This window comes from Anser brachyrhynchus (assembly GCF_964034855.1).
Source record: "Anser brachyrhynchus genome assembly, chromosome: 10".
Taxonomy (NCBI): Eukaryota; Metazoa; Chordata; class Aves; order Anseriformes; family Anatidae; genus Anser; species Anser brachyrhynchus.
Genome location: NC_137705.1, coordinates 8,071,986 through 8,086,126, shown reverse-complemented (window position 1 = coordinate 8,086,126; position 14,141 = coordinate 8,071,986). Strand labels below are relative to the sequence as shown.

Below are 14,141 nucleotides of genomic sequence, written 5' to 3'. Positions count from 1 at the left end.
CTTGGTGCATCTCCTGCCCACCAGCAGTGGGAGTCCTCGACAGTCCCACAGCTGAGCACTGTGCCCTTTCTGCTGGATTCAGTTTCCCCGGGCTAGCCCATTTGCTGCCCTCCATGGCCCAGGCTAATTTTTGTCCGTCTCCATGGGAAGACATCCAGGTAGGGGTGGAAGGAGACAGGGACCTCTCAGTGGTGCGGAACGCAGGGGAAGGAGAGGAGGAGGTGACACAACCGTGCAAGGGTTCTCGAGGGGGTGATGTGGAACGATTTGGGAAGAGAAGATGCTGTAGCGTTGGAGGAGACAGAAACAGCTCGCTGGGTGGGAAGAAAGAGTGAGGAGGATGTGGCAGGTGGGCGATGGAAGAGGGAGGTGGCTCAGAAATGAGAGCGGAGGCACAAGTGAAGAAACTGAGGATTAGCGGGTGCTTTCTTACCATAGGTACCGTGAGCACTGCACTGTGCAAGGACGTGGCACTTTGAAAAGGTGCACACATCTGCAGGAAATTAAATTACATTGAGAATTTTTATAAGTTGAGAAAAAATCAAGAACTTGCTTGAGAGAGAACCATAAATACCAAAAAAACTGTATTATGGTTGACCGACTTGCTTGTCCTATTGTGCCACGAAGCTATTAATGAACACCACTGGTCTAAAATTGGGTTCTCGTACCACAAAGACGCCCGGAAACCCAAGCGCCCTCCCAGCCCACGGCTTCGTTAGGCACGGGAAATGTGCTGTGGCTGCTGCAGCGGTTTCAGGAGATGAGTTCACACCAACCTACCTAAAAACGAGGCAAAACGAACAAGCAAACTACGTTGGAGTTTGATGTTTCAAAGCAGGAGATAAAAATTCTGCCCTACAACAATTCATTTTCATTGGATTTCTAATTTAATTGTGAACTGAGGTGTGGTTGTCATTGGGGAAGTGGCTGTGTAACTTAATTGACATTTCTGCATCCTTTGTGTTTGTGACTCATAGATGCCGGCTTGAGTCATCTTGTACTGGCGGGCTGGAGAGAGCCGCTGCTGCAGTCGTGGGGAAATGAGCTGAGGGCAATGCTGAGAGAGAGAGAAAAATGAGGACTTTTCATGTAGAATGAGTGAAAGATGCTGGGAAGCTGAGACGAATCCTTTTCTTCATTTTAAAGGGGCGATTGTTGTGACCTCTGTCACCAAAATCCTTTGTGTTGTCTGCAAGAGAGGAAAAAGGCCGGAAATCTCTGCTGCATCCTAGGCAAGCTTAGCTGGAGCAATTAAATTACAAACCTCCTGCAAAACGCTGGGGTTCCAGATGCCCATCTGAGCTGTTCCCTTCCACCCTTCACATTTTGCTCAGCGCATTTTATTTTGTTGTTTAGCCACCAGGAAAAAAAAAATAGCTGAAGGTATTTTTTGTTTTTTTCTCAGTTGCATATGTTTCTACCAGATTCAAGCCAGGAGCAGAAGAAAATGAAAACTAATTTCCATTCTTGGTTTCACAGTTTTGAGTTCAGCCTCTCCAAACATGTGAAGCTGTGTACCAAAGAGTGGGTGCTGTGTGACGATCTGGCTGTAGTGCTCCTGATGGTTTTTTTCATTATACCATTTCATTTCCCTCCTTACTTAGGTCAAAATGGTTATTTTTGCCTACAAACTCACATAAATTGGGCAGATTATGGAAACTCTAAACCAGGCCCAACTCTATTTTTTTTCTTTTAAACTCAGATGGTGAGAGCAGTTTATAACTGATGGCAGTTTTTATAAAATAGGCTCCATCCTGATAAAATGTTACCCCCTGGTGTGTCATTTTTCCAGCTGAACTGCTGGTAGGATTGAGAGATCTTGCACACTGCTGCTTAAATAAGTAGACTACATGCTCTATGAAGAAATCATATTATTTTCTCAAAGGAGAACAAGTAGGCTCAGTGCACCAAAATTGCTTTAAATAAACTTGCAGCTACTCTTTCCCTTTTTTGCGCAGCTGCAGATGGTACAGTCTATCAATCAAGCTTTCTTGGCTTTGAGAATCTGCTGCTGAAGTTGTCTTGCCTCTGTGTTGCAATTACATTTTTGTCTTTTACAGAGCTTTGCATCTTAAACACTCTATTGCCGCTAATCAGATTGTGCTTTTGAGCTTGCACATATCTTTTGTTTTTCCTTAGATAAATGCTTATTAAGGCCTTTCAGTAATTTGTTAATTGAATGTGCTAGTCACTTACAGTAAACCAGCAGTGTCGTGCTTTCGAAGCGCAAGAATACTTTGGTGAAATTAATGCCTACGAGGCTACCTTATCAATGGTGTGAGTCAAAGTTTACAAATGAGGGGCTTACAAAAAGAAAGAAAAATGCATTGCTGGCTGTTTGTTTATTTATTTATGTTTACCATTCTGGAGTTGCAAATCTGGTGGTAGTGAATGGAGGCGATGCTCGGGGAGGAAGCTGTGAAGTATTGCTCAGCCTGCTGAGCTGATCAGTCAGCTGCCAGCACGTGTACAATACCTGGTCAATGTTTCCGTCTGCTAACAAAGAAACTCAATGTGCACAAACAGAACAGAGCAATACTTAGCTCTACCTTTCTGTTTCATGCTCTTGTTTTGTTCTTTTTTTATTGAGACAGTCTTACAGCTTTTGTGAAGTCCTTGGTAAACATTCTCCTGAGTGTTTTTCTGAGGAAGTCCTTTTGCACTTAGGACACTGATATTTCAGCCGACCTTTGGTGTAGAAGTGACTATTTGCGCATCTTGCATTTTCAGGCTTCCCTACTGGGCACAGTGAAAATGTATATTGCTGATCCGTATCTGAGTTTGTCCCATCCTTGTCCGAGGATGTCTGCAACTAACTCAGGCTGAGATGCAGCTGGTACAAAGCGAGGGAGGATGCAAGCTAAGGTCGAGAGGAGCTGTGGTTGCCTCCATTGCAAGTGGCTGCTGTGCACTCAAAGATAAGGGGCAGCCAGAACACCTGACCCCAAAGTCAGTTCAGTAGCTTTTAAAACCATTTGGGACTTTTTTTTTTTTAAAATGCATTTTTCTCCTTGGTACCGCTAGTTAATATCTCACTGTAGACACCCTCCAAAGCTGTGATGAAATATGAAGTTAATACATCACTAGCAAGCTTTCAGTCAGAATGATATATTATTCAAATTGGAATTAGCTAGAGGGATCAATGCACACCCATTATTCTATTTAAAATAATCATTGGAAGACTCATTAACTTTTTTCCCCCCCTTTTCAAACAACATAGTGAATGAAACATCTAAGAACATCTCCTCTGCCAGCGTATGCACCTCTATGTCTTCAGTATGTGTTCATTCATAGCAAGATTATTAACACCTGAAAGCCAAAACCCAGACTGAACCCAACAGAATTTGCTTTCAAGTCACTGAACCTGAAACCAGTTGCTGTAGGCAAAGGTGAGCTTAGCTCTAATGCACATTTTTAAAAAAAATCAAAGGTCACGGCAGTATCTGTGTGAAATAGTGCATGCGCCAGCAGAAGGTTCGGTGTCACATCTTGCCTGGGTACGGTACCTGTTATTCTCTCTGATTTTACACATGAGCAGCAGCTTGAAGTATTAAGGGAGCTGTTTCCATTTCTTGTTTTCCCTTACAAATATGTTCTGCAGGACACTTTGGGCAGTTCATTCATTACACGGCAAATGCTTTCCATCTCCCAGCTCACCTCCGCGAGGCTGCAGGCTTTTGGCCAGCTTTGTCCTTTTGCGTGAACTCCCGTGGGAGATGTGCAATTATGAGCGTGTGGAGAGAAGGCGGGCAAATGGAAGAAATTATCATCTGTGGAGGAACAGGAATGTATCATTCCTGGATCATTTGGTGCTTGTGAAGGTGAAAAATATGCAGAGCACCAAATCTGGCTTATCGTTGTGTTGGGAGCTCTGTAGGCATTTTTTGCCTTCATAGATAACTCAGTATGCTGCAGCTTTGTCCACTATCCCTTTTCACCCATCAATTCTCCTGAAAAAAAAAAAAAAGTCAAAATAAATATATCCTACTGTATTTCAAACCAAAACACGTGTAAACTTTCTGTATCTGTTCATCACATTCCAGGTCTGGCTGAAATCTTTCACTTCCTTTTGTTCAGAAGTGTTTAAGAAAATGAGATATTTATCCACAACCAGATTTTACAATGTGGGCTTCAAAAGGGAGAGAGGAGAAACAACGGATTTTGTGCAGAGCAAAAGGGTATGCAAAACCAGGATGTGTTTCCTTTCTTAGTGCTGCTGACCCGTGCAAGGTTGGAGTGGGATTGTTCAGAAGGGTTAGGAGTAGCACCTACCCAGGCTGTTAGCGAGCTTTAAAATAAATGGGCCCCAAAGACAAGAATTTGAGGTTTCACTAGCAATTTGCCAAGTGCCTTCCCTTTGAGAAAAGTATGTTTCTTTTGACTGTATCTTGAATTCTTTGAAATCCTGTTGCTGTGAGGTTAAAATATATGTATTGTGTGGCAGAATGTTTGCATTAATGGGATTCTTCTCATTTCTGTTCTAAAACAGTGAAAATCTTTGCCATGGAGCTTGAGGACTGGCATCTGCCCAACGGTACTGCTCTGATAAGAGAATAAATTGTTTAACCACGTTGATTGTCCTGAAACCCTACAGGACAATTTAATCTCTGCAACCTAGTTAATTTATAACAGTTTTCTTTTTTCTGGGTTGTTTGTACAGCGTGTTCAGAGACTCGAGTATTTGGCCGGCGAGCTGTAGATCTTAGCCGCGAGCTGAATGGGAGCTGAAGGCATGCAGTTAGGGGGAATATTACCCCTGACTTTCACCATTGAAATTGAAAGTAGAATTTGACACATTGGCTTCTCTCTGTGTCAGCCATTGTCACTGGCTTCAGCTGCCACGGTTAAGTATGTAGTCATTCATCCTTGGCAGACACCATCCTTTACAGCACAAGAGGATGGTCTCTGGATGTTAATGCCACGGCGCTCTGGGAGCAGCTGGCTATATCGAATTCAAGGCATGCAGATTGTCTTGGCCATTTTACTTAGCAGATGGGTAAGGCTTGATAGATTGAAGATTTAGTTTCCAAGTCAAGGGCCAAATGTTGCAGTGGGAGAGAAAAGTAAATTATATCACTATTCTGAGGGGAAAGGCTCAGGTAGTGTATCACAAAATTGTTGCCATTCATTTTCCCCTGACTTGCACAAAATGCATGTCATTTCACCTTTCAATATAGCTGGCTATGGCATTCTCCTTGGTTGTGAGATGCTTTGCAGTACTGTCTGTGAGCCATTTAATGAGCTTGAAAGCAGTTGCTGCAAATTTATGACAGTTTAATAAGTCTAAATGCCAGATTTTTTGTAGTTGGAAATGAGAGAGAAATTTGTATTTCATATCACTCAGACTGGAAGGGTTTTCTTCTGTTCTTTTTTCCCCACACCCTTTTCTTCAATACAGTAGATCTATTTAAACATATTTTTAAAAGAAAAGCATATTCCTTACTTTGGAGCTGTTCAAGCTATTAATATTCCCCTACTTTTTGCAGGGTGACTGGTACCAGTGATGATTAGAGGGCTTTGTGGTGCATCCCCCAGCCTTTCTCATGTTGCTTGGAGGGAGGAGGATAACCTGGTTTTGGAGAGGCACCCAACGCAATGGAAACGGGGGAGAGAGGGTGGGGGGAGTCTTGCCCTCTGGGCAGGGGTCTTTGAATTACATCTGGTGTAGCTGTGTGTTCTTCCAGCTGCCTCAGTGCTTACCTGGGGTTCCTGTGGTTTTTATTTATTCATTATTTTTTGTAAAAAATCAAACTCGAAAATTTTGCCTGAGACTCATTTTTTTTGTGCTTTATAGAACTGTTTCCAGCAGAAAGACAGGTCATGGTTTACTTATACAAATTAACATATGGTTTAAATTATATAGCATGTGGTATAAATTTGAACACTTTACAATTCTGCTGATTTTTGTGAAATCAGACACTTAAGAGGTTCTGGGTTTGTTCCATAAAATAATCAGACAAGCGGAGAGCTTCGGCTACTTAACAGATAGCGAATGACAGAAAACGAGGGCTGTCTTTTGTTGTTGCTTGCTTGTTTGTTTGCTTGTTTTTAACTCATTAGCACATGCTGAGCTTAGTACTGTGGTAACATAGAGGCTTTCTGTAGGGTAATGTCCATAAAGTTTGTCTTCACCACTGTGGCTTGGTGCTGTACGTAGCAGCCCAGCTCTGGGGCTCTCTGACCCCATCACACTCTTGCACCTCCTCTGGAACTTTCCTCTCTGGAGCATCGCTGTCGTTATCCCCAGGAAGAGCTTGGCTCCCTGGTGTCCCTCCTGCCCTGTTAACTCTGAGGGCAGGGCTGCAGGAACAGCGCTTGCAAGCAAAGGTACAACAGGTTGTGCTGCTGAAAGGTGTTAACGCTCTTGTCAATAGAGTTCATGACTGATCAACCTTGCTGTTAACTGCAGAATGAATCATTTTTCAGTCCCCGCATTAGATGCAGGAGCTGTAAGTAAATGCAACCTGTCTAGGGTAATCATTTCCACCGTGACTTCACTTGAAGAACGTCCCTGTTTTATGACTGCAGAATGGGGTCGCTTGTGCATGACCTTTTCCTACATTGCAAATGCCTCTTTTATCCACGGCATTAACGGCACGCTCTTCATGCTACCCAGAACTGCCTGTGCACCAGGTATCGAAGTCACCCAAAGGGTATGACAAGTAAGTTTTTGCTTCCCCGTGTCATCTTCATTCCATATTTACCCTATGGTGAGACCTCTCAGCACAGGAAGCTGCTTAATGATATTCCTGTGTTTATTTTTCCCTTGCACTTAGCACAATAGCTACCTGTTTGTGCTGAAGAGGATTACAGACATCGTTCAATTATAAATGATGCAAGCAATCGTTATTTATCTTGTTTCCTGCAGACCTATAGAGTGTTAGTCAGTCTTGAGGGAGTGCATCATCTTCAGGAAACAGCATTTGTCGTGGTGGTGCTGCGAGTATTTTAGGGCAGTTTCAGGATGGTTTTCCATCTGTCCCATTAATCCGTGCTGTGCAGAGCACTCATGACCGGTGGCACAACAGGTTTTTGTTTGTAGTGAAATTCCTGTGCTTGAGAAATTTTCATTGGTGACATTTCTTCTGTGTTAGCCTCCAGAAGGAGGAGGGGGAATCTCACTGCTCTTGTCTCACAGGTAAAGAAAAGCTTTAGCCAGCGGAAGGCTTGTGCTGGGTGAAGCCAAAGTGTCACAACCAAGTCGCAGGTGTATGGTCGTTCTCTCATCATGAGAAATGTGGCATGTAAAGTCAACCTGAAGAATTCGTTTCTGTTGTCCTTTAGAATATATCTATAACATAATACAAAATACTCTTCTGTAAGTCAGATTATATAACAGGAAAAAAAACAGTTTGTGGTAGATTTTGTCTTCCCCTGGCCCAGCCTTTCTTTTGAGCATCAGCTGTTTTCAGAGACAGGATTCTTGTATGGGTGAATCTCTGCTCTCAACCAGCCTGGTAGCTCCAGGCCAGTTAAACCAGAGACATACAGCACTGGGGATAGAACTTGACATTCTGGGTTTCAGAAACCTGCTTTTTTCTATGAACAGCAGCAGAAAAAAGAGAGAGAGCTGGGGAGGGGGGAAAAAAAATCAAGGATTTTTTATTTTTTTTAAAGAACTTGAGGGAAAAAAAGATGTAAGAAAAGTTTTGCTCTGAATTCTGAAGCATTCCACAAAATGAGAAAACTTTTTGGCACTTTTCTATTGGTCTTGCCAAGATCCTGAAAAGGGTATAGCGAGATGTGGGAGAACAGTGTGCGAGTATAAGGAAAAAAGGGGGGAAGCATCTGGAAGGAAAGTAAGACTATATCCCAAGCAGGTCTGAACTGACATCTCCACGAGTGGTACTTGTTTGCCTGAGATTCTTGAGAGAAACATGAGATCCCACTCCCGATACCCTCGGAGAAAACATGATTACAGATGCATGGAGCATATGCTTTCCCACCCCCAAAGAAGTAACATGACTCTTGATTTCATGCTATTGGAGAACACAACATTTTCGCAGAATATGTTATCAAAAAGATTGCTTAGATGGATCTATATAGGCATACCACCTCAGCAGATTAAGGGGCGCTGCCAAGGCTGAGGTTAAGAATTGATCTACTTTGACAGAAAATCCCAAAAGGAAGAGTTTTAACCTTTAGGTTTCTTTCCATCTATTTGCTTTCTTTGGACTGATTGTAGCTGTCACCAGAGATAAAAACAAAGCAAACAAAATAGAATTCTATACAACTTACAGTTAAATAGCAATAAATAAAACATTGTTTGAGTCCAGTGTAAGTTTTTCTTACAGTCTTGTACTAAATAACTAGTAGCTTTTTTAATGATTTTTCTTTAGTGGTGGCCATGGCTTGGAGAAACCTGAATAAATGGAAAAGATGCAGGAACGTGTCTTCCAACAGCTCTGCATTTTTAAAGTGTTTACTGTTGATTTGCCAGAAGCCAGGCAGAACTTACAAAGTGGGTCATTGGGTTCAGTATACTGTGCTTATTATTTATACAGAGTCCAAAATGTACAGAGCACCCCTTTGGGCACATAAAAGTTCATGCTTCAAAGAGCTTACAGCCTTCAGGCCTAATAATATTATTGCCAGTATCATCTAAGCTATATATATTTCAAAGCTGCTTCTGCTGCTTTCATAATTTTATTGCAAATCTTGCCCTACCTGATCGTTGCGAGTCCTGGAGTACTGTGTTGAGAAAAGAATCTTCAATTTCCATTTAAAACACCAAACCAAACCTTTTTTTTTTTTTTCCTGGAGACAAGAGCGTGTGAATGTTTCCTGAACGCAGCAGCTTAGTTCAAAGGCCAAATAAACAGGAAAAAAAGAAAGTTGCCTTTCTTGTTTTTTCCGCCTCAATGCAGTTGTCTAGAAAAATAATAATGAGGTTTCAAAGATTTATTATTAGTAACGGGGAAGAAGGATGGGAAGAGGTGTGAAACTTGGGCCAGTGGATGCCAGTTTTCTCCTCCACCGGGCAGGTAGAATTTGTGAATTTATTTTATTTTTTACAGTAATGCAGTTTTGGATGTGATGCAGTCGCTCTTCCTAAGAGCGAGCTCCAAGCCAGTTCCGCACTTCACGCGACAGTGTGCTCCCTGCTGGGCATTAGTTCTTCTCTCATGTTTTCTTCTTTTATCTCCACCACTTCTTTGCTCAATGTTAAATTGTGAACAGAAAGTGTTTAAGCTCTGTTTTTCCTCACAACGTGAGATCGTGGGCAGGCAGGAGTACAGGAGCTCTTCTGCAGTCAACATGTTTCCGTACTGGGAGCAGTCAATCCAAAAATGACCAACAGGATTCAGGTTTCTGATACTGACTTGTGGCCAAAAAAAAAAAAAAAAAAAAGTACTACATGAATGAGGCACATACCAATATTTATTTCCCCAAAGTAAATTGCATGTATTTTAGGTAATGGGACATGTTCACAAAAATTGTATGTTTTCCTTCAATATCTCTGAACATGCAAAATGTTAAAAATAATTCTAAAAAAAACATTATTGGTTGTAAATTCCTTGGCTGTGTTGCAAGTAGGCGACTGAGGTAATGGGTTTAATTTGAAATTATGGAGCTCAACGAGGTTTGTACTCCCACTGCCTTTCCCTTCTTTCTGTGGTGCTGGGGCTCCTTGTTGCAGAGGGCGTGGATGTTAGCCAACCATGGAAGAAATACTGTGGAAGTACCGGTTTTGGTAGTACAGGCAATTGCATTTTCAAAAATCAGAGATTTCTTGATCCTCTCTTGTAGCTCTTTTTCTTCTCTCTTGTCCAAGCGGCACTAAATTAAATAAATGTAAAAAGATGAATAGCAACGAGATGTCAGGGCCCAACTGCATTACGGCTGAAAGGGGTCCAGCTCTACTGGGTGCAGTGGCAGCACCAGATTTATTCCTGTATCAGTAAGGGATGGACTGTTCTGAGATAACTTCTGTTTATCACAGCAGTTTTCCTCTATGAAAGGAGAAGTAGCTGGAGAAAAATTGGCTCTCTGTTTTTAGGTTTTGTTGGGTGATAGTATTGCTAGTGTTTTAATGAATTCAGAGAATGCTTTCTTTTAATTTAACCTTCCTTACTTTATTTCATTACACCACGTATCTTTGGCATTTGGTGAAGAGCCATTGTAAATGTGAGAACTAAGCAGCTTGTTAGATAACATCTTTTTTTTTCTCTTTAGAAGATTAAACTGAGACTGTTCTGTCTGATGCCAGAATAGATGTAACCGATCCTGTATCCTTTGCATGTAGGTCAGTCAGAGGGACAATCCAGCACTGGATTCCATTATCCATGGGTTGAAGGGCGTCGTACATCACGGTAAGTAGCTGCTTAAACTTTCTTCTTGCTGGGAAGGGGAGAAGGGCAGGAATGTTGTCCTTAGAGGATCAAGTCACCCCTGGAAGGATGCAGAGCCTGCACATTCCTCATTCACGATGTCTAAGGGCATTACAGCCATTATTTGATTGGTGAAGACCGTCGTCATTTGTTACCTGAAAATGGGTTGGGGTTAACAGTAAACAATTTATTTCTTTTCAGTCGGTGCTCTAGAATGCGTAAGTTATCAATCAAAACCTACTACAATGCATCATTCGTATTAGTACTTCGAAGGCAGCATTGATGCTTCACTCCTGCTATTTATCTTCTGTTTGCTCTAAAAATACTCCTCTCTGAAGTTTCTATTTGTTTATAAATTATTTGTCTTTCAAATTTAGGGAGCTGATAATGAAACAGAAAATTAACTATCTGTGAAAATTAATTAAACTTTGCAGCAGATGAACATCTTTCTAATGCTGACATAAATAGGATCATTCGACTGTTCTGATGCATATAAAGCTATTATCCTTGAACTTAAAGCAGGTACTGAAATAAATATTAATATATTTTATACTTTTAGAAGCAGTTTTTACTTAGGAATTTTACTGAAGCCTTATCACGGGTAATGCATCATTAGCAATGACATCAAGATGCTCCGGTTCCAGAAGTACTCATGTCAGGTTTTAATATAATGATTTGTAAAGTTTTAATAATCTCATTATAATTCAAAAGGCGTCTGCTGGAATGGTGTTAGGTACTCTAATAAATCTCCGTCCCATCTATAGTGCTGCGATAAAACATCTTTGCACCTTTTCAGAGGATTGTCTTTAGACATTAGCTAGTGCTGTAGAGCTTAACAAACATTTTTTTCTCTTGACTGCAAACCTAAAACTAGTTGACAGTGTTAGATTAAAACAAATAGGATTTTGGATTAATTGCTCTACTTTCAGAGTCATTTAACATTGCAACTGGGAACACTAATAAATCCAATGGAAGTGAAAAATAGGGGTTAAATGATAACATACCATAAAGTCCTTCATTTAGAGAATTTTCCATAGGTTTTGCTGTTTATAAATTGCAGTGTTCTGCTGTGAGATAAAAACAACACACACAGCTGAAAAACTGTTGCTTTCCACAAAAATAGATGTTATTATCTAGCTCCCACTGGGTAGCAAAACAGGCTAGCAAAAATAAAGTGAGGACCAGTTGGGCTGCAAAGATTTTTCAGCGGCTGCGTAATTTGACACTGAAGTCAAGCTGCCATTTAACTGGACCAAGATCTCTTTTTAGCTTTGTTTTCTACCTGCCTTCTATTTCAAGACACTACCCCCTGCAAGCTCTATGCTATTTTAGCCATCTCATCATATTTTTTTCTGCTCCGTCTCTTGCTCCTCTCCGCTGCAGCTGTAATAGCCAGTAGCGGATAATCACACCAATGCCTCCTAAGAGTATTATTCCATTCCCAAAAATAATTGTTTGGGTAGGATGTGACACGGTCCCGAGGTTGTGATTTCTCTGACCACATAATGATTAGTCCGACTTGGCACTGCCTACCCACAGCAAAATCTGGGTGGATAAAAGGCGTTTATTTTTGTTTTGCTCACAATGCACAGAAGGGTACTAGTGTTTCAAGTAAAGGAATTCGCTTGATATATTTCAATAGCTAGTTTCCTTTTAAAAACATTAAGGAAGAAAAAGAGGAAAATCTTGCTTTCCTTCCTGTTTCAAAGGCCCTGATTAAAGGCCTTTTCTAAGGCTCTTTTGGTGGGTAACATAAGGGAATTTCCTCCTACAAAGTAGTTGTTCAAAGAAATTGTTCTCTTTAACTTAGATATTGGTGGAACGCTTCAGTGAAGAATTCTTATATCCTATCTCTCTTCTAATGTTATTATGTAGAATAATAGTAAAGATGTGAGCTTTAATTCCAGCCACCCTCATTTCTTTTCTTGATGTAATTTACTTATATCTTATGTGAGCACATTTTTATGAATTTATCTTAAAAGACTCTTCCAACCTTCCATTTGGCTGCATTCAGCTGGGACCCTAAGGCAACAACGAACTTTTTGGCTGAAATAGACTGGAGAACTCATGTGGGTTTTGGACAGTGTGGCCGGATCAAGCAAAGATCCAACAAAAGAAGCTGGAGAAAAGCAAAATGGAAACCTTAAGTTTCTTTGCATATTATAATACTTCCACACCCACGTTATTCTTAGGTGGTCGTGACAATACAGAGGCACTGTAGAAATCAAGAGTTATAATTACCTTGCTTTTAAATGTTTGTGTACCCTCTTGCTGGAGAGAACATCAGCCCCTTGGCACTGCTCCTGCCACGCACCTCATTTCAACATTCCTATTCATGTAAGATTTCCTTCTTTTTCCATCTCTGTCTCCTTCTGACCAGCAACGCATCCTTGCTGATTTGGGCTGCATGGTCACTCCTTCTTCCCAATCATTCCGTTTTTAAGAAGGAAATAGTACACACACAAACTATCCTCATTTCTTCACTTGCCATACTAGAAGGCTTGTCCCTATATGGGGACTCGGTTCTGCAGGGCAGAGCACCCACGCTGCCCTGTCCCTGTGATGGCAGCAGCTCGAACGCCCCTCAGTTACAAGTAAGGGTGCTGCTGATGAGTGGGGATCTCACTTTTCATTTTTCTTGTGTAGCATTTCAGTTTTCTGTGGAATTCTTACATGTTTACAGTGCACTTCTTAAGGGTAGGCAAACAATTCAAGCGTCAGGAGGACTTTCTGCAGAAGTGAAAGCAATTTTTGCTTGAGATTTTGTCAGGGATTTGAATTACTTACTAATTTGATGGAACATAAATAATTGTGCCCTTCACAGTGTCACCAGCTTAGTAACAATGACAGAGAAACGTATGCATAAAAATCAATACAGGCTTAGTTACTACTCAGAGTTCACTTTATTTCCTCATCTCCAGGCATAATTTTCTAGAATCTTAATGTCACATTAAGCTTAATTTTACATGAGCAACCGTTTAAAGTTTCTTGGCTGGAAGGAAAACTGATGAGGTCCCAAACACGCTGACGAAGTTTGGATCGACGATAACGCCTTTGGGTTTGCCCCGCAGCTTCCTGCTGAACAGTACGTTCCCGTCACGCCGCTGCTCCCAAACTCCCGCGGCCGCCCGCGCAGAGCATTGTAAAGGCACACGAACAACGAGGAGGCTCTTTTCAGAGCTGTCAGCTGCCTGTTGCTGATTTTAAAATTGCTTTCGGTTCTGTGCTCTGCCAAGGATTTGTCACACCTCCCGCCAGCGAGGTGCCTGCTATTCTCACTCCTGCTTTCCCTGCCGCGAAGCGCGCGGCGAGCACGCGTCTGCCGCGGAGCCGCTGGAGACTGACAGCTGGGAGCACGCAGTCCTCCCTCCGCAGAAGGGATGGAGCACAGGCGGGCGTGATGTGCTTTTTCTGACGCCGACTTGCCGGTGTCTTTCAGCTCTAACCACTGGGGGTCTTTTTTAGCTCCTCTTCGAACGCTGTTTTCCTCGCGGAAGCTGGCAGCAGAGCCCCCAGTTGCGCTGGTGGGATGATGCATGTCCTTCATTGAAGGTGCATGGTTGAGTAACAGACGACATGGGGCCTAGTCATGGTGCTGGAAATCAGACTTTTCTGCCTCTGTTTTGCTGCTGATGTGTTCACCTGAGTGCCCTGAGCCTCTTTCTGCTCCTCGCGATGCTGAGGAGCGTGGGGCAGGACAGAGCTGTGTTTGTGCAAGGACTGAGCGGGCTCTCAGGGCTTCAGGGAGGGCAATCGTACCCCCGGGGGAACTGGGGAGACGTGAAATGCCAGGTTATGTCTTATGCAGTT

At 42.1% G+C, this 14,141-nt stretch overlaps 1 protein-coding gene across 4 annotated transcripts in view; it reads left to right on the top strand.

The window, feature by feature from the left end:
* Window positions 1–14,141, top strand: part of PTPRG (protein tyrosine phosphatase receptor type G) — a 410,991-nt gene that overhangs the window by 284,965 nt on the left and 111,885 nt on the right. For all 4 annotated transcript variants that reach the window (XM_080606410.1, XM_080606411.1, XM_080606412.1 and 1 more), the window contains one exon: window positions 10,247–10,313. In XM_080606410.1, coding sequence (XP_080462536.1) covers window positions 10,247–10,313 — 67 coding nt within the window. The remainder of the gene's footprint in view (window positions 1–10,246; window positions 10,314–14,141) is intronic.